This window comes from Saccopteryx leptura, chromosome 2 (assembly GCF_036850995.1).
Source record: "Saccopteryx leptura isolate mSacLep1 chromosome 2, mSacLep1_pri_phased_curated, whole genome shotgun sequence".
In the NCBI taxonomy this organism is placed as follows: Eukaryota; Metazoa; Chordata; class Mammalia; order Chiroptera; family Emballonuridae; genus Saccopteryx; species Saccopteryx leptura.
In genome coordinates, this window is record NC_089504.1 from 356,725,385 (window position 1) to 356,748,122 (window position 22,738).

Below are 22,738 nucleotides of genomic sequence, written 5' to 3' on the forward strand. Positions count from 1 at the left end.
AGTAAAAAAAATAAAATAAAAAAATAGAGATATCTAAAGACAGTGAATTCATCTTGATTATTGTAAACAACTTTTAGTGCATGAATAAATAGTATTACCTTCAGATACAAATAATAACTGAAATATTTGATGTCTAAGCAAAAAATACACTGTGCCTACATTCACCCAAATGAAACGCAGATTCCCTCTCTATTCTGTTCAGGTCTGCCCCCCCACACCCCTTCTTGTATAACTTGTCAATTTAACCTTTCAGGGCCTCTGGAAAATGAGGACAAAATACATACCTGACTTATAGAGGTGACTTGTGGATTAAATGAGAAATGTATGTAAAATGCTTAGACTATTTCCTAGAATATAACAGGGGCTAAGGAAATATTTTTATTGTTGTTTTTGAGTGGTTCTACATTTAACTTTAGGGCTGGGGACTCTGCATAACAGCCAGTTAATTATCCCTCTTACTTTTAAAGTGACTAGTTTTTCCTCATGCCCTATCCCTCTCTCCTTCAAAAAACCCTAAGTGGTCAAAAGGCTAATAACACATGACAAAAGAAGATGGAGAGTAGCTTTTCTAAAGACAATTTTTAGCCTGACCAGGTGGTGGCGCAGTCGATAAAGCGTCGGATTGGGATGTGGAAGACCCAGGTTCGAGACCCCGAGGTCGCCAGCTTGAGCATGGGCTCATCTGGTTCGAGCAAAAATTCACCAGCTTGGACCCAAGGTCGCTGGCTCAAGCAAGGGGTTAGTTACTCGGTCTGCTGAAGGCCCACGGTCAAGGCACATATGAGAAAGCAATCAATGAACAACTAAGGTGTCGCAATGCGCAACGAAAAACTAATGATTGATGCTTCTCATCTTGCTCTGTTCCTGTCTGTTCCTATCTATCCCTCTCTCTGACTCTCTCTCTGTCTCTGTAAAAAAAAAAAAAAAAAAAAAAAAGACAATTTTTAGCAAACATTAAAAAGCAACAAAATACTTCTTTCCTATGTTGGAGAGGATTTTAAAATCCTGTGAATATATTAAGGACTAGGATAAGATTTAGAAGCCTAGAAATAGAAAGCATCTTTGCTTCATTACCTGTCCCCATGTAAGACTGTTCAACAAACCAAAGGCAAATCAAATCCAAAAATTTCAGTCCAGACTATTTAGTTAGAAGAAGCTTCCAATTGGCAGTTAATGGACTAACTCTTATAAAAGCCAGAACTGACAATTCACAAATCTAATAAAAAGCAAGACTGCAATAGATTTATTTATTTATTTATTATTGATTTTAGTGAGAGAGGAAGGGAGAGAGAGACAGACAGACAAGAACATCTATTTGCTCCGGTATGTGTGCCCTGACCAGGGACCGAACCGGCAACCTCTGCACGGGCTGCAATTTTTTAGAAATATCAAATAATAGTGGCCAGAGAGAAACGGGATCCTTCATTACCAGCCTCAAAGCAGTTGAGGAGAAAAGCACGCGCTATGCCAGAGCAAAGGGAACACCCCCTCTCCCCCAAACAAAAACAAGGAAACCTCCCTGAGAGGAAAGCAGAAGTAATCTCCCACCCCTTCCACTTCACCCCTAGCTCCATAAATACACTAAGGGCTTAAGCCAACTGCCTGTGGCCCATGTGGTCAGAGGTTGGGTTTGTGTTTCAATTCTACCACCTAAAGTGTCATCACTAGTTATTTTTGTTTTAACTGGGAAGGTGAGGAAGGGAAAACAAAGAATTTTTTTTTTCTGAATACCTATTTAAGTTCCTTGACAGCTGGAAAATAGTCACAGAGAACAAAGGGACAGGGAACAAACCTACGCATTTTCCTAGTAGACATTTAGTTCAGTTGGTAGCTGAGAGTTCTTAAATACTCTATGGTTTCTAAGCTAAGAACTGTCACACAGGCCCTGGCTGGGTGGCTCAGTGGATAAGTGTTATCTGGGTGTGCCAAGGTTGCAGGCTAGATCCCCAGTCAGGCCAATCACAAGAAGCAATCAATGAGTGGACAACTAAGTGGAACAAGTTGATGCTTCTTTCTCTCTCTCTTTCCCTTACCTCCCCACTCCCTCTCTCTAATTAGTGGAAAAATTAACAACTAAAAGAGCATCACATCCCCAATATGCCAAAAACAAGTCCAAAGCCATGAAAACCCATTTATCACCTTAACTCTTCTTGACAGAAGCTGCCAGAAATCAATGTTAAACTTATCAGTTTCATCCACAAAGTGTTTGAGTAGAAATACTAACTTCCATTTTACAACTCCTGAATGACTGACAGAGGACATCCAATAAATAGCAAACAAAATAGCATAGGACACAAGAAGGAAAGAAACTAAGGTCAAAAATACACCAAGTAAGAAATTCAATACAACTGGAAAACACTCTCAGGCACCGTTTCTCCTTTGGACACCTGTTCCTCCCTGCCCTCAGATGACCCAAGACCAGGGTAAAACTGAATGTGAAGTAAATCTCTTTACAGTGGCAATAGCCTCCGACTGAAATACATGCTACTGGTTAGGAGGGCTGTCACGGCACTAAACAGCATTGTGCTAGCCATCTATATTACAGAACAATGCTATTCATTTGCCAAAACAACAACAAAAACTACTAGTAAATGTTCTTATGAAGAGTAGAGGCAGAGCAAAACCATAAATATAGCAAGTGAATACTCTTTACCCAAACTCCAACAGAAACATCTGCTCAATTTCTTCTTCCGGCCTGACCTGTGGTGGCACAGTGGATTAAACGTTGACCTAGATCCTAGAGCACTGAGGTCACTGGTTCAAAACTCTGGACTTGCCCAATCAAGGCACATGCAAGAAGCAACTATTATGAGTTGATGCTTCCTTTTCCCCACCCCACCTTTCTCTCTCTCTCTCTCTCTCTCTCTCTCTCAAAACAACAAATAAATCTTTTTTTTTTTTTTTAATTTTTTTTTTCCATTTTTCTGAAGCTGGAAACAGGGAGAGACAGTCAGACAGACTCCCGCATGCGCCCGACCGGGATCCACCCGGCACGCCCACCAGGGGCGACGCTCTGCCCACCAGGGGGCGATGCTCTGCCCATCCTGGGCGTCGCCATATTGCGACCAGAGCCACTCTAGCGCCTGAGGCAGAGGCCACAGAGCCATCCCCAGCGCCCGGGCCATCTTTGCTCCAATGGAGCCTCGGCTGTGGGAGGGGAAGAGAGAGACAGAGAGGAAAGCGTGGCGGAGGGGTGGAGAAGCAAATGGGCGCTTCTCCTATGTGCCCTGGCCGGGAATCGAACCCGGGTCCTCCGCACGCTAGGACGACGCTCTACCGCTGAGCCAACCGGCCAGGGCCCAAATAAATCTTTTTTAAAAATTTCTTCTTCCAGCCCTGGCCAGTTGGCTCAGTGGTAGAGCGTCAGCCTGGCGTGCAGAAGTCCCAGGTTCGATTCCCAGCCAGGGCACACAGGAGAAGCGCCCATCTGCTTCTCCACCCCTCCCCCTCTCCTTCCTCTCTGTCTCTCTCTTCCCCTCCCGCAGCCGAGGCTCCATTGGAGCAAAGATAGCCCTGGCGCTGGGGATGGCTCCTCGGCCTCTGCCCCAGGCGCTAGAGTGGCTCTGGTCGCAACAGAGCAATGCCCCAGAGGGGCAGAGCATCACCCCCTGGTGGGCAGAGCTGGGTGGATCCCGGTCGGGCGCATGCGGGAGTCTGTCTGGCTGTCTCTCCCCGTTTCCAGCTTCAAAAAAATACAAAAAAAAAAAATTTCTTCTTCCAAAAATAAATTATTCTTCATATCATATTTGGGGGTTCCAGGATGGATTTTGTTTCTCAGAAGTCTCTAGAGTTAGCATATTAATACATGCAGATTTTATGTCTCCTTCTTTCTGAGTACCACTTCCTCTCCCTTTCACTGGCCTTGATTTTTAAAAAAAGCTTCATTGGGTCATTCAGGTATTCAGCTGAGGATCCCTCCATTCCTGGTAGTGAAGGGAACAAGAACTAACAAATTAATGTTGAGGAACCCATGTAGTATGTTCCCTGGGTGAGAGAAGTAAGCAGTGGTGACCTGAGACCTTGGTGTGCTAACACAAGACCAGTAGACTAAGCTTTAGAAGGCTGCTCCTTTCTAGAAAGCAATGCCAAGAGATGGCCACACAAGGCCAAGACAGCATGAGATCTGGTTAAGGCTCCTGTAGAGGTAATGAACTCCTTTAAGAGATGCTTCTTGCCCCTGCGAAGTCTCTGAACTAGAAGCTGCCTAGAGTTCCAGTCACTGGGTCCTGGCATAAAAGCAGGTGCAAGGACCCAGTAAGCTGGTTGCTAAACGTTTTGCATAGGGACAGCAGCTGTACTTGGCACTTCCTCCTCAGGCCACAAACAAAACACCAAGCTTATCAACAAATAGTATTTGAGGCATTTTACCCCTGGTTGCCTGAGCGGTGGCAGCAAACTCTGTTCAACCTGAAGAAAGAAAACCAGCTCTGGCCTGTGGCTGTGGCTAGAGCGTCCTCCTGGCATCCCCAGGTTGCAGGTTTGATCCTGGTCAGGGCACATGGAAGAAGCAACCAGTGAGTGCATAACTAAATGGAATATTCCCTCTCTCAGATCAATGGGGAAAACAGTTCAAGAAAAGGAGGAGGGCCAGAATTCCGAGAGGGCAGGATAGATTTTTGACTCCATAAACAATTTGCTATGGTACACAGGAAGGCAGACTCCGAGCATCTGCAGTTTTCCTTTGAAGCAACTTCAGTCTCTTCAACAAAGAACACAACTCGTTGACAGATTAGCCTTCTACCCCCAAGGCCTGACCCAGTCCTCTGCTTTGTTTTACTGACCTTACATAAGCACCACCCCCCATAGCTGCCCAGCTGTTTCCTCTTGTTCTCAAGCTTCCTCCCCTCCCCCACCTCTCCTTTTACTTTCTCTCCCCTTTCATTCTGCGGTGAATGCTTAGAAAGCAGATGGCAAGTAGTGAATCCAAGCCAGAGGAAGTGCTTCCTGAGCATCGGGGATAAAGCAATCCCACACAGGCATTCTGTTCTGGGTGTTGGGACACATTATTTCTGCGTTTTGCCCGAGGAAATCCCCATATATGTTCTGTACACAAGGTTATTTTGCTGAAGACAGTTACTCTGATACCCAAGCAAAGCATATGGGAGGATCCAAGTTGGTACTATTCATCTGTGATTAGCCCGCTCATTGGAGAAGAGCTGAGAAAATCGAAAGAGCAGCTTGACTACTAGAGGCAGGTTTGGGATTTACTCCGCAGTGATCTTAAAATCAGAGTTTGGGATGAAAACTCACCTGGGAAAACAGGGAGAGGAAGGGTGAGGGGGAAAGGGCACAAGTCCAACATCTCCAATCAATGTTTACTCAAATTTACTAAGTCTCTCCTGGTGGCCCTACATGCCACCTGGTAAACACCTGCTCCTAAAGATAGCATAGGTGATATCTAAAGAGAATAAGTCCTGATATGCAAAGATTGCTGATTGGATCCTCAGTCAGGACACATACAGAAATAGATTGATGTTTCTGTCTCTTGCCCTTCCTCTCTTTCCAAAATCAATAAATAAGATTTTTTTTTAAATAAAGAAAATCAGCTCAAATAAAGCCCCAAATTCAGACTATGCTAATTGCTACCTAGAATGTATAAGATGACAAAAGACCAGCCAGTACACCTCAGAGACTAACTTTCCAGTTCACAACGGATTCTAATCAGCTTGAAGATAAAACAAAGACCTCCTTAATGTACTCTGTCTTTTAAAATATAGCTCATGGCCTGACCGGGCGGTGGCGCAGTGGATGGAGCGTCGGACTGGGATGCTGAGGACCCAGGTTCGAGAGCCCAAGGTCGCTGGCTCCAGCAAGGGGTTATTCAGTCTGCTGAAGGCCCACGGTCAAGGCACGTATGGGAGAGCAATCAATGAACAATTAAGGTGTTGCAATGCGCAACGAAAAATTAATGATTGATGCCTCTCATCTCTCCATTCCTGTCTGTCTGTCCCTGTCTATCCCTCTCTCTGACTCTCTCTCTGTCTCTGTAAAAAAAAAAAAAATTAAAAAAAAATATATATGGCTCATGTGTAGAAGTATTCTGTAACTATTATGAAGGCATTGCCATTTCAGTTAACAAATATTTATTGAGCACCTATTAAATACCAGGAATTGTACTAGTTACCAGAACTACCTTTTTTTAAAGATTTTAAAAATGTATTCATTTTAGAGGGGGGAGGAGCAGGAAACATCAACTGCCATATGTGCCTTGACCAGGCAAGCCCAGGCCTTCCAACCGGTGACCTCAGCGTTCCAGGTCAAAGCTTTATCCACTGCGCCACCATAGGTCAGGCGGGAACTACTTTTAAGGAGCTCCTCCAGTAACCAAAACTTGAAAAGTAATATAGACCAGTTAGACATTTTCACAGAGGGCTTAAAGAGCACTGGGTAGGAAGCAAATTTTTAAAGGAAGTGTTTGTTTTTTATTCTCACTTCATTGGTTCTCACATGTTAGCTCTGATACTGAGAAGGATCATCTAGGGTTGTGATATCAAACTGATGCCTAAGCTGTATACTCAGGGCCATCATACAGACTTTTATAGCAAACTGGGAAGTGGGAAATGACCACATTGGCTTTTAACACCCATCAAACCTAGATGGTAAGGCAATTCAATCTGGTTGTGTTGTGGGTCCATTTTACTAATACAAATATGTGTAAGTGCATCCTCAGCTACCAAAACAAGTGCAGATGTTTGTAGGCCTTGACCTACACTCTTTTCTATGCTGCATTTCTCTGTGGGGCTGCTGCCTAGTTAGAGTGGCTGGCCAGGCCCCGGCCACGGTGTGACCGGCGGCTCTTCTGTAGGGCTACCTGATGAGCAGGCTACCCGATGAGCAGGGGTCAGTGGTGGGAAGGGACTCTCTGATGCTGGCTGTGCACCGCATACTGGAAAGCCAGGAAACAGAACACCTCACTTGCCTGCTGCTGGGCTCTGGGCCACGGCCACTGTGACTAGAGTGACTAGATGAATTCCTGCTTTGGAACTGCCCCCAGCAACAGAGTTTAAGAATGGGAATCAAAGATGGTGCCATGGGACACCCTGGTGGCATTAGGTGGATATTACAAGTTACATTCAAAGACTTATCCTCCCCCTAACCTCCCCACTGGGAAGGGCAGACTAATGTAAAGAAAGTGACGTAGCAGTCAAATGAACAGAAGCTTGTCACCAGGAGACATGGAATCCAGTCAACTTAACATCTCTGAGCCTATTTCCTCAAATGGGAAAATGAGGCTAATACTATTTGAAGATTAAAATGAATCAAAGTACTTCATAAAATGATTAGGGGCTCCTTTCAGTAAGAACAAGGTGTTTTTGTCCTATCTCCCTACATTCCCTTGCAGTTTTCCATTAAAAAAAAAAGTAGCGCCTGACCAGGCGGTGGCACAGTGGATAGAGCGTTAGACTGGGATGCAGAGGACCCAGGTTCGAGACCCCGAGTTCGCCAGCTTGAGCGCGAACTCATCTGGTTTGGGCAAAGCTCACCAGCTTGGACCCAACATCGCTGGTTCGAGCAAGGGGTTATTCGGTCTGCTGAAGGCCCACGGTCAAGGCACATATTAGAAAGCAATCAATGAACAACTAAGGAACTGCAACAAAAAACTGATGATTGATGCTTCTCATTTCTCTGTTCCTGTCTGTCTGTCCCCATCTATCCCTGTCTTTGTACATAAATAATTTTTTTTTAAAGGTAGCAAAGTCCATACTTTGGGAATAAGCCCAAAGTGACTGGAGGACGATACTACATTACCAGATCTAAGCTATGGGGTACTTCCACCTAGGATTTCATGAACCTATTTATTTATTATTCTCAAACATTTACTAAGGTGTATGCTAACATACTGGGCATCTTGAAAGCGTCAAACTGTTATTAACATGGTCCTTGCTCTGTAAGTTTACCATGTAGCTGAGGGAAATAAAACACACACACAGGAAACAGTTTAGATGCAATATTAAGTGCATGAACTGTCATTTTGTAAACAGGCTGAAGAAAGCAAAACAAATCCAGGGCAACCAGTCCAAGAATGCTATCTTTAGCTGATAATGAAGGGGTGGAAGAATTTTTAATGGCCAAAGAAATGGGATGTGTGTAGGATTTGGGTGTTTCGTGTTACATGTTTGCTGAATCTCTTGGCTTTGAGAGAAATTCTCTATAAGCCTAAAGGCCAGGGTCAGGGGCCTCAAATAACTCTTCCAAACCAAGTAATACATAACCTGGTTTCTTCACTCTCTATATAAATCTTTATATAGCAGGATCCCTTTATGGAATAACTAAGAAAAATGAAGAGAAAATTCCACTGGGAAATCTGCAGGAATGCTCAGAGACAGGACTACTAAATTTTAAGATGTTTTCTGTAATAATCAAGTTTAAGAATGATGGGAAAAGGAGGCCCAGGAGGAAGCAGCCAGAGGGAACTGCTCTACTCCTTTAGGAGATAATGGCATTGATTCTCGAGCTATACTGAAAGTGTGCACAGCTGGCAACAAAACAACTTGCTTTTTGACTTTGCAAGACTGATTTTTTGGGACGTATTTACTTTTCCAGTTACACTTGACTTAGGGCAGCATTTAAATTAGCATTTCCTTGCTGCCTGACCAGTGGTGGCACAGTGGGTAGTGTCAACCTGGGACACTGAGGTCAAAACCCTGAGGTCACTGGCTTGAGCGTAAGATCATAGAGATGACACCATAGTTGCTGGCTTGAGCAAGGGGTCACTGGCTTGACTTGAGCCCCCCGGTCAAGGCACATTTGATAAGCAATCAATGAACTAAAGCAATGCAACTTATGAGTTGATGCTGCTTATCTCCTCCCTCATTCTCCCTCTTGCTTAAAAAAGAAAAAAACAATTTCTTGATAAGGAGAAATTATTTAATGCATGTTAGAATTAAAATTACTTTCTCTAATAATCCATCCACAGTTAACCAATAGTTTGTGAAATAGACTTCTATATTGTGCTTTGCTTTTAAGAAGTACTAAGTACTTTCCATCTCATTCAACCAACATTTATTAAACATCAGCATTGCATTTGGCTCATTGGGAAATATGTACAAGTATTACAAAAATTCCATAGGGTATGGAAAATTAACACAAAACATTCTACAGTAATAAACTGTTAAGGAGACTAAATGCATCACAAACAGCTATTACTTGGGTTTAGCAACTTGTTTTTTGTAATTGCAGAAATGAAGTTCAACTTGAGGACGCTTAGGATTTAAAGCTGCAGGGTGACTGCTAAGTGGAGGAAGAAGTCTGAAAACAAGCAACACACAGAAGCAAAAACAAGCATGGTCAGTCATTACCAAATCAACCAGCACAGAGGAAGGTGTGATTGAGAATGGTGATCAACGTAAAAGGTAGATCATAACCTACTATTAATATTAGGTGAAGCGGCATGTTTTACAAAGACCAGACACGATGGCCAGGATGGAGGCTGGAGTTAGTGAACAAGTTAAAACATTTTAGTAATAAACTTGGGTGCAGAAAAGGAGGCTGGTATGGCAAGTGGAGATAGAAGACAAGCCCAAACAGGATTTTAAAGAACCCTATATGAAAAGAAAACACACCTCTGCCATCTAATTCAAGTCGTAAGTACAATGGCACTGGAGCTAGGAACTGGTTATCTTTAAAGACAGAACTTGACCATCACCTCTAGTTTGAGTAGTCAACCTTTTTATACCTACCGCCCACTTTTGTGTCTCTTAGTAGTAAAATTTCCTAACCGCCCACCAGTTCCACAGTAATGGTGATTTATAAAGTAGGGAAGTAACTTTATTTATACTTTGGTTGCTCTACCACCCACCAAGAAAGCTGGAGCGCCCACTAGTGGGCAGTAGGGACCAGGCTATCACTGCAAAGAAGCCATTTTTAGTTTTCTTTGTTGTAGTATGCTTGCTGTACTGCTAACCAACATTTCACATTTCTAGTCTTAAGATGGGGCCGTCATTCTTGGCTTATTTTTTAACAAAAAAAAAATATATTTTTTTTGTCTCCAAAAAGAATTAGAAACACTCCAGATGACAAAATGGAAAATGTTTTAATGTTATATATAAATAGCTTCTACTGCACATTAAGGATTTACTGAATAGGGATTTAGTCCCAACTTAGAAGAAACTGAGATTTATATTTACTGGTACTTTAAGATATTCAGAAAGGGAAATGATTCAATTTCCTAGGTTTCTCTTCCAAAGCAATTGAATTGAATAATCCATCTTTTGAGTGTACTCAGAGCAACAGCACTGTTACATAGCCGGGAGGAAAGGGAAAGAGATGTTACCACCTGTTGGAAAAGACAAGACATATGAACAACTCGCGGATATCAAGGTAGAATGGCATGTTTTAAGATACAGTATTAATTCTATGTGGGACCACTGAGGAAGGACCCATAGTGATTTCAATGAAGTATTCATCGTGTCAGGTAGTCTTGGTTCCTCAGAAAATAAATCATGAACCAAGAAAGGTAGATGGATAGATTCAGGGAGCAAGGTAGATGACATATATGATACTAGAGGTATGTATACAAAGTCTTCACCAAAACACAGAGTGACTGGGCCTGACCTGTGGTGGCGCAGTGAATAAAGTGTTGACCTGGAAATGCTGAGGTCGCCGGTTCGAAACCCTGGGCTTGCCTGGTCAAGGCACATATGGGAGTTGATGCTTCCAGCTCCTCCTCCCTTCCTCTCTCTCTGTCTCTCTCTCCTCTCTGTCTCTCTCTTTCCCTCGCTCTCTCCTCTCTAAAAATGAATAAATAAAAAATAAAAAAAATTTAAAAAAACAACAACAAAAAAAAAGAGTGACTGATGGACGTACAGTATTCAGAGACTTTTGAAGTACGTGAGGTAATTGACACTTCTATAAGTGAAGTGGTAGACACTGCAGGAAGAAAACAGGGCCAAATGCAAGAAATGCTGAAAAATACCAAGTCCTGGAAGCCAGGTTACTGAAAGCAAAATCTGACTTTCTATGGTGTGTCAACAATAAGGTTTCAAATAATTTTAGGTGATAAAATTTTCACTTTAGAGAAATCATTAGAACAAGTGGCTGGTGCAATTGGACTTGGCATGAGTTTGGCATTCACTGACTCTAGAGATGTAACTCATTTCTAAGCTTGTCACTTGAAGAGTGGATGAAATTCAGCACAGGCTGTAATAGGTTGTCTTGTTTGATGCAGCTCTTCCTAAGTATTAAATCTTATCAACTGCTGCAACCTGAAAGCTTATCCCAAACTTCCCAATACAAAAAGCCTCCCCTAATACCTAGGATGGGATTCAGCCATGCCTTTTGGCCCTTTAATAATGTGCAAACTAAGCATTTTTCCCTTACGAAGGGAATTCTGGATTTTCTTTTGTACAATCTTGGCTTTAGAGTGCCTCTTCACAAGCTAAGTGAAGGAGACATCAAGGTTTTCACTATCAGGATTAAGGATGAGCATGATCAATCTAGTGTACTCTCAGTGCTCAATTTGTAGCAAGGCTGTGAGCCAGCAACTGCCAGCTAGTCTCACCTGCTAAGTTTAGAGGCAGGGTAATCCGTTGTGTAACTTTCTCTCCTGGAAGTTTTGTCCTTGTGTGTCTTAATCTTCAAAGCAGACAAGTTGTGAATGTAAGTAGTTTAAGGAAAGTGCTCCCGTTATTTTCTTGACTAAATTAGACCAAGTGGGGCTAAGAATATATTCTTAGTGATCATTTAAACAGGAGGCAAGTTGAAGTTTGTGTCTTCTACGTTTTGCAATGTAAAGCTGGGGAGGGGAGATATGGATGACAAATGCTAAGTGCTAATGGAGATAAGCTCTATTCTAGACAAATGGAAGCTGGAAAGGAAAAGGATTTTGCTCAGTAGTTGAGACAAGAAGTCAACTCGCGGGAAGAACACTTACCCTGCCCAATTTTGGAGTCAATATACACAATTTCGTTTTCTACCTAGAGGTATGGACCCTGTATAGTAGGGTTAACTTCCTGGTTGATTTTGCATCATAGCTCCCTCTAGTGGCTAAGTGACTCCCTCTAGCCTTTACTCACAGTAAAGCGAGTTTTAAAAAAATCATTTTAAGACATTTGGCATCCCTAAAAATTTGTTTTGTTGTTTCAATTTCCACTATCTTCACATTGTTAGTTCTATTAACAGTTGATAGATGACACTTCTAAGTTGTATAGAGGAAGAACTCAAGACACTTTCTAACCTAGTGATGGTTGAGGGGTTAACTCCTTTGTATTTTTTAAGATAACAGAACACTCAGGACATGCTGAATTGTTTCACTGGTCTGTTCCATACATACCTAAATGGTAAGCAAAGTTATGAATGATGTCTCCCTCCCTGATCAACTGTTACATTATTTCTGCCTAAGTTCTTTTATATGAGAAAGACTAATTTGTTTTCTGTGTATTATAGAAGCACAATCAAAATCCTTTCGTTGTTCACTACAAAATCACAATCACCTTCAGGGTTATCAGGTATAGCTTTCAAAGTAAGGGAGAAGCACCCCTCAAGTTCTCAATCACAGAAACAAGTGCTGATTTTAACTACTTGGGCCTATATTTAAAACTAGTTTTTGCCCTGGCTGGTTGGCTCAGCGGTAGAGCGTCGGCCTGGCGTGCGGGGGACCCGGGTTCGATTCCCAGCCAGGGCACATAGAAGCGCCCATTTGCTTCTCCACTCCCCCCCCCCCCCCCCCCCCCCCCCGGTGGCAGAGCATCGCCCCTGGTGGGCGTGCCGGGTGGATCCCGATCGGGCACATGCGGGAGTCTGACTGTCTCTCCCTGTTTCCACCTTCAGAAAAATACAAAAAAAACCCAAAAACTAGTTTTTGCCAGGATTACTTTGTTCTGTAGACAAAATGAACAGACATTTCCTTATCTTTTTACTTCATGTCAATCCAGCTTCTTACAGGATCAGAATGACCAATGTTCCTGTAAAGAAAGTACAGAAAAAAAAAACCAAAAAACTACCAAACTACCCTACAATGCATTCCACTGTATACTTTAGGATGGCAAAATATTTGCTTCAGCAATGTGCAAATGTTTTGAGTCCACTCTAGCAACAGGGTACGTATAAAGAAATCTGAGTCATATCTTTTCTTGAGGCTACTTCAGCCTAAAAAGATGGGGAACTTACATCTCAATAAAGGATGAATAGCAACAGGTTTTCACTCACACTCGAAGTTACACAAACTCTAGCCCTACGTATCCTATTACAGTTCTTCAAGCCAAGATGTTATCTGAAATTCAGAGCTCTTTATACTTTACAAAGGTATGGTAATATAGACCCTATATATATAAAATATAACATCCTCAGCAAAGCCTGTGGCAATTATATAATGTAACATATCAGTATTTCTGCATCAATTCTTGTCGTTTTACATTCAACTAGTTCAACAAAATCGTTTTTCAATGGTTTTTGGATAAGAGATTGTGCACCCTTTGCACTCTTCACACCATAATAGAATTGTTAAACCAAAGACGGTTATAATAGAACCTCAGTCTAATAGTTTCTCTCCTTTTAATACTATTTCTGGTAAATACATATATATAACGTTATTTCATGTGTCATTTCATTACAACTCCATATACAAAGCAAAGAGGCACATAAAAATTCATCTTCAGACAATGGAAAAAACACCAACCCTAATGAGCAAGATGTTTGAAAGACAAAACAAAGTTGGAATTCTAGAATCATATTCCTCTTAAGCACAATGAGTGGACAAATGCACTCAAAACTTTTCAAGTATAAAACTTAGGAAAACATTTTAAACAAGGGAAATCCGTTCATATTTCAAACATTGAAAAATGAGACAAATTTTTAAAAAATTCAGATCCCAAATAGGAATCAGAAAATGGGTTTCTTACCTTTTGCTTTCCAGGGTGTGGGCTGAACAGCAAAGATGGGTTATTCAATCTGATGTTACGAAAAATAGGTGCTGCTTCTTAGACGTAAGTTTTACCTTGGTTAGAAAGTATAGGCTCCCTACTATATTCTATGGGGAGAAAAATCGGGAGAAAATTCAAGCCAGACTCTTTAGTTCCAAAAGTGTGGCTTTAACAATTGCCAAGATGGGCAGAGACTTATGGGCCAACTCCTTAGACTGAAAAGTCTGCATCGCCTCCCAGCTTTAGCCGTCTTGGTTTTAACTGCAATGCCTGTGCCCCTCTACCCTTGACTAATACACATTAAGTCCTCCCTAATCTTCACCAGCTGATACACCAGAAAAAAACTGTTTTATCTCATTTCAGTCTGGGGTTGAAATTACTAAAACTTTTAGTAGAGCATGTCTTTCAACTTAGTTTAAATGTACTCATCCTTGAGTGAAAGCAATTTTCATTTTGGTTGTTACCAAAACGTTCAGTGAACACAAATGAACCCAGGCTTAAATCTACTCACTTACCATTCCAAAATTAAATGTCACTTAAATACAGGTCTTAAAAACATTCCACACATGTAAAAGAACTTTCCTATGGCCATGCCACATTGAAAACACCTGCTCAAACTAAGCAGGGTCAGGTCTGGTTAATACCTGAATAGAAAACTCAAGTTTTAATAAATCTGCTTGTTGAACCTATTTTGGAGTTACATAAAATTACAAATCTACTTAGTTACTAAAAGTGGAAGCTTAATTTTGAATTCACTATCCCTTTTCTTCCTGACATTCCACAAGGTTCACTAACAGTTATTATTCAGGTTACCTTATGCAAATTTTGAACCCATTTCCTCTAGTACCAAGACAGTTTCAGGGGTTTGAAACTGTCACCTGAATAGCTGTCTTAAATTCAGCTTCCAAATATCATTAGCACCCAAGGGAAGTGTTAAGACTTAGTTGGATGCAGACAGAGTGATTTGATGGTTGCGACTATTAGGAAATCCACTGGTTAGGGATTTTAGGCAAAAATCCCCTACAACTCAAGCAAATTGAAAATTTAGAACCAAGGGAGTAGTATCAAGTAAAAAGATACAAAAAGCAGAGTGTGAGATATAATCACTACACTTTGGTATGTTTTATATACAGAATAATGACGTTATACTAAAGAAGGGTTTACAAGACAAAATTTGACAGAAAGCCAGGCTTTTTATTAGCAACAATTCACTCCAATAAGCTGTTCTTCTTCTAGTGTACTATTTACATTTCAAAAAGAAAATGTAAATTGTGTTGAGAATTCTGGTCTGTGCCCAATTAAACATTTAATTAATACTTACCAGTGAATCTCAAATGCAATCTCCAAGCTAACATTTGTCACTCAGTTTGCATAAAAGCCTGTTATCTAAATGATCACCAAAAATAAGCAGCAGCTATACATTTTAATAACTTTAAAAAATTAAAGTATGACAAACTTTTCTGAGACTATAGATCACCACTCATTTACATTACATATACAATTGCCTTTCTCACCCTTTTCTTATCTTCCTCTAAATCCTTTAACAAGAAATAACAATAACTGGTTAATACCATTAGAGTACCTTTCAAGAACCTTTCATTTACTAACACATAAATGCAAGCGTAGAATCTTATCAATTTAAAGTATTAATTGATAATCACCCAGTTAAAACTCTTACAAGAGGAAAAAGGACAACCATGCATAGTTTTTTAAAAAATGTTTATTATTTCAAAGAAAAACGGCAACAGCCAATTGGAAACCTACTTATTCTTCAACTCCAATTTTGTTTTCTTTAAATTTAGAAATGACTTACTGATTTACTATTTTAAACAAACCCCCCTTTCCCCTTTAAATGTTTACCATCTACTCGTGCTGAATCCTTCCAAGGAGATTGCTCCAGCGTATATCTCCAGGTCCTCGCTTTGCTCCTTTTACCAAAAAATGCAAAACACAATTCCTTCGTGCATCTTAAGGGCTCCAATCGTCAAAAATAGGAAAAAGAAAAATCTTTGGAATAGCCAATTAAGTTGAATAAAAAGAAAAATCCACACGAATGCGGTTTGGTTGGGGCAGGAATCCACTCCTATGTTCCTGGTAATCTGATCCCGCTCCATGAATCCTTGTAATTCATCCTCCCTATCCTATCCACATTATGATTTGAATCCAATGATCCAGCTCCAAGGATTGGGATCCAGTGAGCCCTCTCCAATCCAAACCTTTATAACCAGCAAAACCAAAAAAGAGGAGGCAAAATGTTAGATACTGTAATCAAAAAAGGTTTCTGGGGAATGATCAGTTATGTCTGTCATCAGTTTAACAGATGTACATCAATAACTATCAAATTCCCCAAAACAAGTTTCTGAATGGTGTTCAGATAAATTTTAGAAACTTAATCATCATAGAGACTAATTGGAAGAAGCATTTTACATTTACAGTTCAACTGATAATGCCAACACTTGTTACTGTACAGCGCATTACAGGTTTTGTGGTTGCAAAAAGTTATGTAGTTGAAGTTTACTGGCACTGCTACCCACCTAAGTCTAAACTAAATCTAACGCTCCCATCTGCAATTTAATTTGTAAAAGTGTTTTAAACATGAATCAATTATGAATATTAGTTTAAAGGGGAAGGTGAGACTTAGAAGTATTCCCAACTAGATTATCTATACCAATACGTTGGAATTCTATAATTTGCTTTCATTTTGTCTTAAAATAAAATGAAATAGCAACGCTCTATCAGTCACACAGAGGACATGCAGCTTTAGCAGTATTGATATTATACTCTATCTGGTTGGAATGAAAGACACCCTGTACCCACATGTACACCAACAGCAGGTCACACATTAACAGTTGTAACTAAGCACTCTGACAAATTAGCCAGTTCTTCCCACATTAGTCCCTATTAAAACAAAAAAGGGGGGTAGGGGGCAAATTCATTGTTACAAAATGGGCACTGTAATTTTGCCACAATTGCCAGGGTTTAAAGAACAAAGCAATTGTAGCTAAAAATAACTGCTTAAGATGTTTGCAAGTGTTTTCAGGTAGATGCATATAATCATTTTTAACCCCTGCCTTTTAGTATAAGGTCAATACTGCCAATTTCATCTGTGACAATAGCACTTGGAGTCATACCATTGCCTCCATTATTGATCTGATCCTCCTCAATCCTCCTTTTGACAATCCTAAAATGATTGAAATGTGCTCCACAATCCTTAATCCAAAGCATTCTTAATCCATCTCTTCAGATATGTCTACAGAAAGACACATGAAAAGCAAGATAAACATAAGAACTTCCCCAGGTAAGATAACCACAAACACCCCCAACATCCCAGTTCACACAAACCAGAGCAGAAGACATTTACACAATATCACAGTCTGAAGAGCATGGAGTTAACTAAATTTCAACAATCCTGTCTAGGACATCACTTAAAATACAATTTACCAGACATGAGGGGAATGTAGATGTTAGGAGCAAGAGGATATTACACAAGAATGCAATTCAACACTTTAGCCCATTCTGAACAAAAACAGTTTGAATTAAAAAATGAAAAGATTGTACTGAGTAAAGGAAAACTGTATACAACATGGGTTCTACAAAAAGTGTCACCAATCATCTTATGTACGAGAGCGAGATCTGCTATGACGGGGAGAATAGCGTGGTGATCCTCTGCTTCTCCTTGGGGAGTAACTGCGACTCCTGCTGTTGCTTCTGCTACGGCTTCTGCTACGACTACGGCTTCGAGATCGAGATCTTCCATAACTTGGACTTCTGGGCCCATCAACTTTAACCCGGATGTAGGCAGTTTCTCCCTATTGAATAGACAGAACTTTCGATTGAAAGATCTAAGCTTTTACCTGTCTTCAGGCATGCTGAATGAGTACAACGTAGCTAAAACCAGAAATCTGGCATTTTACTTGGACACCCTTGCCTGAATCTTACCTGCAAATTCCACTGTTAAGACCACTGTATCCAATTCTGGCCAAAGAAAAGAATAAGTGTATAACCTACCTCATGAGATCTAAACTTAGTGTTATCCAGTTTTCGAACTGCATAGGTCATATCTTCTTTCCGTACAAACTCCACGACACCAGTGCCATCTCGGTAAACATCAGCATAACATACATCACCTGCTTCACGCATGTGATCCTTCAAATCCTGCCAGCTTCCACTTGGAGGCAGTCCTGAAAAAGTGGATGTCGCATACCAATTACCCCCGATTCTACTTTAAACTCCAAGTTGACATTAGAACAAAGACTACGTTAAAATGAATGATGGCGTTCGCCTGACCGGGCGGTGGCGCAGTGGATAGAGCGTCAGACTGGGATGTGGAAGGACCCAGGTTCGAGATCCCGAGCTCGCTAGCTTGAGCGCGGGCTCAGCTGCTTTGAGCAAAGCCCACTAGCTTGGACCCAAGGTCGTTGGCTTGAGCAAGGGGTCACTGCTGAAGGCCCAGGGTCAAGGCACATATGAGAAAGCAATCAATGAACAACTAAAGTGTCCCAACGAAAAACTGATGATTGATGCTTCTCATCTCTCTCAGTTCCTGTCTGTCTGTCCCTGTCTATCCCTCTCTGTCTCTGCAAGAAAAAAAAAAGAGATGACGTTTAAGAATCTAGGTAAGGAGCCAACTTCTGGAATCCGAAGTCCAAAATAACTTGTAAAGTAAGGGTCTTCATGTTCTAGGGACAGCAACCTCATTGCATAGACATCCATGACAATATCCTTGGATTTACTGAACTCACCCAAGAAACTAAGTTATGCCAGCATAAAAACTTGGCGTTTTTCAAAACTGCTCGCGCAAGGAAAACCTTAAGCGGTTGCTGTCCCTTAGCGTCCACCCACAGTCAACGAACTATAGAAGTGATCTCTGCAAGTATAGTCTTGTCCTTCCCCAGTGACCAAGTCAACTCACCGGAGACAACCACTCTGTTTTCAGATCGCCTGGATGGGGGACCGTAGCGGCCTCGGGGAGCTCCGCCACCTCCACCCCCGCCGCCGCCTCGGCCTGTACCACGGCCGCTTCGGGGGAACTCCACCCGCAGACGGTACCCATCGTAATCGTAGCCGTCGCGACCGTACACCGCGTCTTCCGCGTCCCTGCAGAACCACAGAAAGCGAGAGGGCTAAGAACAAGGCCCCGGCGGCCCCGCACATGCGCAGCCGGCGCGCAGGAGCCCACATGCGCCGCATAATAGGAGCGGCCCCTCCCCCACTCAGAAGCGCGCCGGGCTGCCGACCACTCCACCGGCCCTCCACGCCCCGGTTTCCCGCCCCGAGCCGGCTCGGCTCTGCAAACGGCCACGGGGGCCCGGCCATCGGGAGAGCCGAGCCGACTCAGCTCTTTCCTCGACTCCTGCACGGGCGAGATCATCGTCTTACTCCCTCAAGAGCCCACCTTCCCATTTTCTAATATGAAGGCCTTGGAGCTTTCCCCAACTACTCCCGTCGTTTTCCTCCACCCCGCAAGCCCCAGGCCCTCCTCACCGCGGGTCCTCGAACTCCACGAAGGCGAAGGGCGGTCCTCCGCGGCGATTCTTGAGATCGATGTCGCGGATAGCACCGTATTTGTAGAATACGTCCTCAATGTCCTTGGTCCGGATGTCTGGAGGTAAGTTACCCACGTAGATGCGGCAATCGTTGTTCCCTGCCGGCCCACGAATCACACCACCTCCCGACATGGCGACGACAAAAAGCGCGGACGCGAGAACGGGCCTTCCCACCAAGCCTAGCGCACGGAAGAGCGAACTCGGAGCGACACCACGTCTCCCGCGGCCTCTCCAAAATGGCGCCTTTATCTGCTCGGCGCACGGATATGGGGGGAGGGAAGAAGAGAAGCGGGAGGAAGGAGCTATTCGATTTCAGTACGCACGCGCAAGAGCGTAACGGGTCTGCGAAAGGACGCTCACGCACGCGCGACGTCACCCTCCGCGCGAAGGGAAAAAAGTTCCCTGCGTTCCCAACTTGCGTGGTTTCCTAATGGGATTACCAGCTGTTTAGTTAAAAAAAACATGAGTTAAAGGGATTATTAATCTCTGTCGAGTCTTAAAATAGAGTTTTCTCAGGAATCAGCCTTTTAAAGCAACTAGGCGTCTTGAAAGGAATGGGTGAAACCTACCCTAGAGCCTGTCCCAGCATGCTCTGCGGTGTTAACGGCCCTTGGCGGGAAAGCCTCCCAGGGGCGGAGTCAAAGGAGGAGGGACGTGGTGGTGGTTCCGGAAACGGGTTTCCTAGCAGAGTGCAGCTAGTGCAGGAACCGAGTTGCCTTTGATTCAGTCGTGACCAGGGGTGATACTTTGTCTTTCCGCCCCTTCTGCGGACTTGCGGTGGGCTGCTTAGACGAGTGTCTGGTTTAAGGGGAACCTAGTTTAGAGACCTAGTAAATATGCTACACTAAATATCGTCTCACCACCGACTCAGAATTTAACTTTGTAGGCTCAGTTCTCCACTCCTTGTGCTAACTGGCGGTGATTCGTGCCCTGATGAGCCACTGGTGGCACTTGGCCACCAGGAAGGACCCAGACCTCGGCTTTTTGTCTTAATCGCCTATCATAAGGCCCAGCACAGAGGCGAGGTCCGGTAAAGGTTTACAGAGTGAATTGTGCCTGTTATTTAAGCAAACTCTTTCAAAGAATGACAAAAAAGTGTGTGTATCTGTGTCTTTATAGACTCCTGAAGTTCCCTTTTTATTCTTTAAGTCATCACCGGGCCTTTCGGGCAGTCTAGAATGAGCAAAATGGGTATGTGAGAATTGTAACCATTGGAGATCACATTTGCTGTTCAGGACTGTCCCAGGGAGATAAAAACTTTTTACATTTTTTTTCTAGAGACATCTAAAATCAGAATTTTAATGTAAAATGTTGGGTTTTTAAAGAAACCCTGCAGTCATTAATATGCTAAAACAGATCTCCCTGACTTTAGGATGATGGTCTTCACATTATAAATGTATTTTACAACAGTCTCTCTCCCCAGGGATGTGAGGCAGTTTGCAGAGGAACCATAAAACAGTAAAACTGAAGAAGACTGGGGAATGGGAAAATAAGGAGGGAGGGTTGGGATGAGTCTATAAGACCATAAGGTTAGTTAGTACACAAAATGTCTGCAGTAAGAGCCTGGTGAGCTCCTAGAGATGGACTGCAGATTTGACTGATCAAATCCCAGAAGTCGCCTGACCTGTGGTTGCGCGGTGGATAGAGCCCTGACCTGGAATGCTGAGGTTACTGGTTTGAAACCCTGGGCTTGCCAGGTCAAGGTGCACATGAGAAGCAACCAGTGAAGCAACTACTTCTCGTCTCCCCACCCCCTTCTCTGTAAAATCAGTAAATAAAATCTTTTCTTTTTTAAAATTTTTATTAAGTGAAAGACAGACTCCCACATGCACCTGACGGGGATCCACCCAGTAAGCCCTCTACCTGGGCCATGCTTTGCCCATCGGGGGCCACTGCTCCATTGCTCAGCAACTGAGCTATTTTAGCACCTGAGGTGGAGGCTATGGAGTGGGGCCAGTGCCTGGGGCCAACTCGCTCAAACCATTTTGAGCCATAGTTGTGGGAGGGGAAGAGGGAGAGAGACAGAAATGGGAGGGGGAGGGGTGGAGAAGCAGATGGTCACTTCTCCTGTGTGCCCTGACCAGGAATCAAACCTAGGACTTCCCCACGCTGGGCCAAAGCTCTACTGCTGAGCCAACGGGCCAGGGCCAATAAAATCTTAAAAAAAAAAAAAAAAAAAAATCCCAGCAATCACAGTAAAGGGAACACAATATATTCAAAATCCAGAGCACCTTTGAGATTAAAAAAATAAACCGTTTAGGAGAGAAGGGCATTATTTCTTAGTTCTAAAAGTTGATTGGATATATTTTACAAATGTTTGGTAGTCCCTGACCCTCTGTGATGGTTTCCTATATTATGTGTGTTGTGAATGTACTTTTTTCTGTAGAGGATTTGAAGTTTTAATTAGATTCTTAAAGATATCTGTAGATTCCAAAAGGGAAGAGAACCTCTGAAAAGTTTAGAGGGAAGGGCGCATTGTCTATTCTTGGACTATCCTTCAATAATATTTTTTGAAACTGAGGTTTTAATTAAAAACCAAGAACGAGATAATTTTTTAAATGAGAAGCTGACCAAAATGGACACTTTTTAAACAAATTTTTTCAGTTTCTAGCACTGCTGTATTCGGTTAGTAGCACGAAAAGATGAAAATAATTTTTTAATTCAGGCAAGGTATTGATTATTTTTGTTCAATAACTATTTACTGAGCACATTTCCTTTCTGTTCAAACTTTATATATATATATATATATATATATATATATATATATATATATATATATATATTTTTTTTTTTTTTTTTTTTTTTTTTTTTTTTTTTTTCTTCATTTTTCTGAAGCTGGAAACAGGGAGAGACAGTCAGACAGACTCCCGCATGCGCCCGACCGGGATCCACCTGGCACGCCCACCATGGGGCCACCGCTCTGCCCACCAGGGGGCGATGCTCTGCCCATCCTGGGCGTCGCCATGTTGCGACCAGAGCCACTCTAGCGCCTGAGGCAGAGGCCACAGAGCCATCCCCAGCGCCCGGGCCATCTTTGCTCCAATGGAGCCTTGGCTGCGGGAGGGGAAGAGAGAGACAGAGAGGAAAGCGCAGTGGAGGGGTGGAGAAGCAAATGGGCGCCTCTCCTGTGTGCCCTGGCCGGGAATCGAACCCGGGTCCTCCGCACGCTAGGCCGAGGCTCTACCGCTGAGCCAACCGGCCAGGGCCTGTTCAAACTTTTATTCATCAATTTAGATCAGGTTCATCTTCTGTTAATTAATGTTAAGTCAATGATAACAAATGATTTAAATGCAGGTGGGTTTAATTTCAGGAAATTTTCATCCCAGGAAAATA

The 22,738-nt window shown here is 42.6% G+C and overlaps 1 protein-coding gene across 2 annotated transcripts; it reads right to left on the reverse strand.

Moving 5' to 3' along the window:
• Window positions 1–15,561: 15,561 nt before the first annotated feature.
• Window positions 15,562–19,678, reverse strand: SRSF1 (serine and arginine rich splicing factor 1). Of its 2 annotated transcripts, XR_010748945.1 has the most exons (5): window positions 19,344–19,678; window positions 18,772–18,956; window positions 17,868–18,040; window positions 16,991–17,668; window positions 15,562–16,075 (listed from the first exon to the last, which is right to left on the reverse strand). XR_010748945.1 is itself a non-coding variant. In XM_066364653.1 (4 exons), the coding sequence occupies exons 1-4, from the start codon at window positions 19,535–19,537 to the stop codon at window positions 17,474–17,476; spliced, it is 747 nt and encodes a 248-aa protein (XP_066220750.1). In that variant the 5' UTR covers window positions 19,538–19,678; the 3' UTR covers window positions 15,562–17,473. The 2 variants fall into 2 exon arrangements, 1 of the variants encoding a protein (XP_066220750.1); XM_066364653.1 differs by having other exon boundaries at window positions 15,562–17,668.
• Window positions 19,679–22,738: the final 3,060 nt, after the last annotated feature.

Bases quoted from the DNA above. Each gene is read 5' to 3' on its own strand.
- SRSF1 (XM_066364653.1), bottom strand. From the start codon at position 19,537: ATGTCGGGAGGTGGTGTGATTCGTGGGCCGGCAGGGAACAACGATTGC. The intron at 18,957-19,343 runs GTGAGGAGGGCC...GTGGTTCTGCAG, and splicing joins GTGGAGTTCGAGGACCCGCG to GGACGCGGAAGACGCGGTGT. The intron at 17,669-17,867 runs GTAGGTTATACA...TCTATTCAATAG, and splicing joins CTAAGTTTAGATCTCATGAG to GGAGAAACTGCCTACATCCG.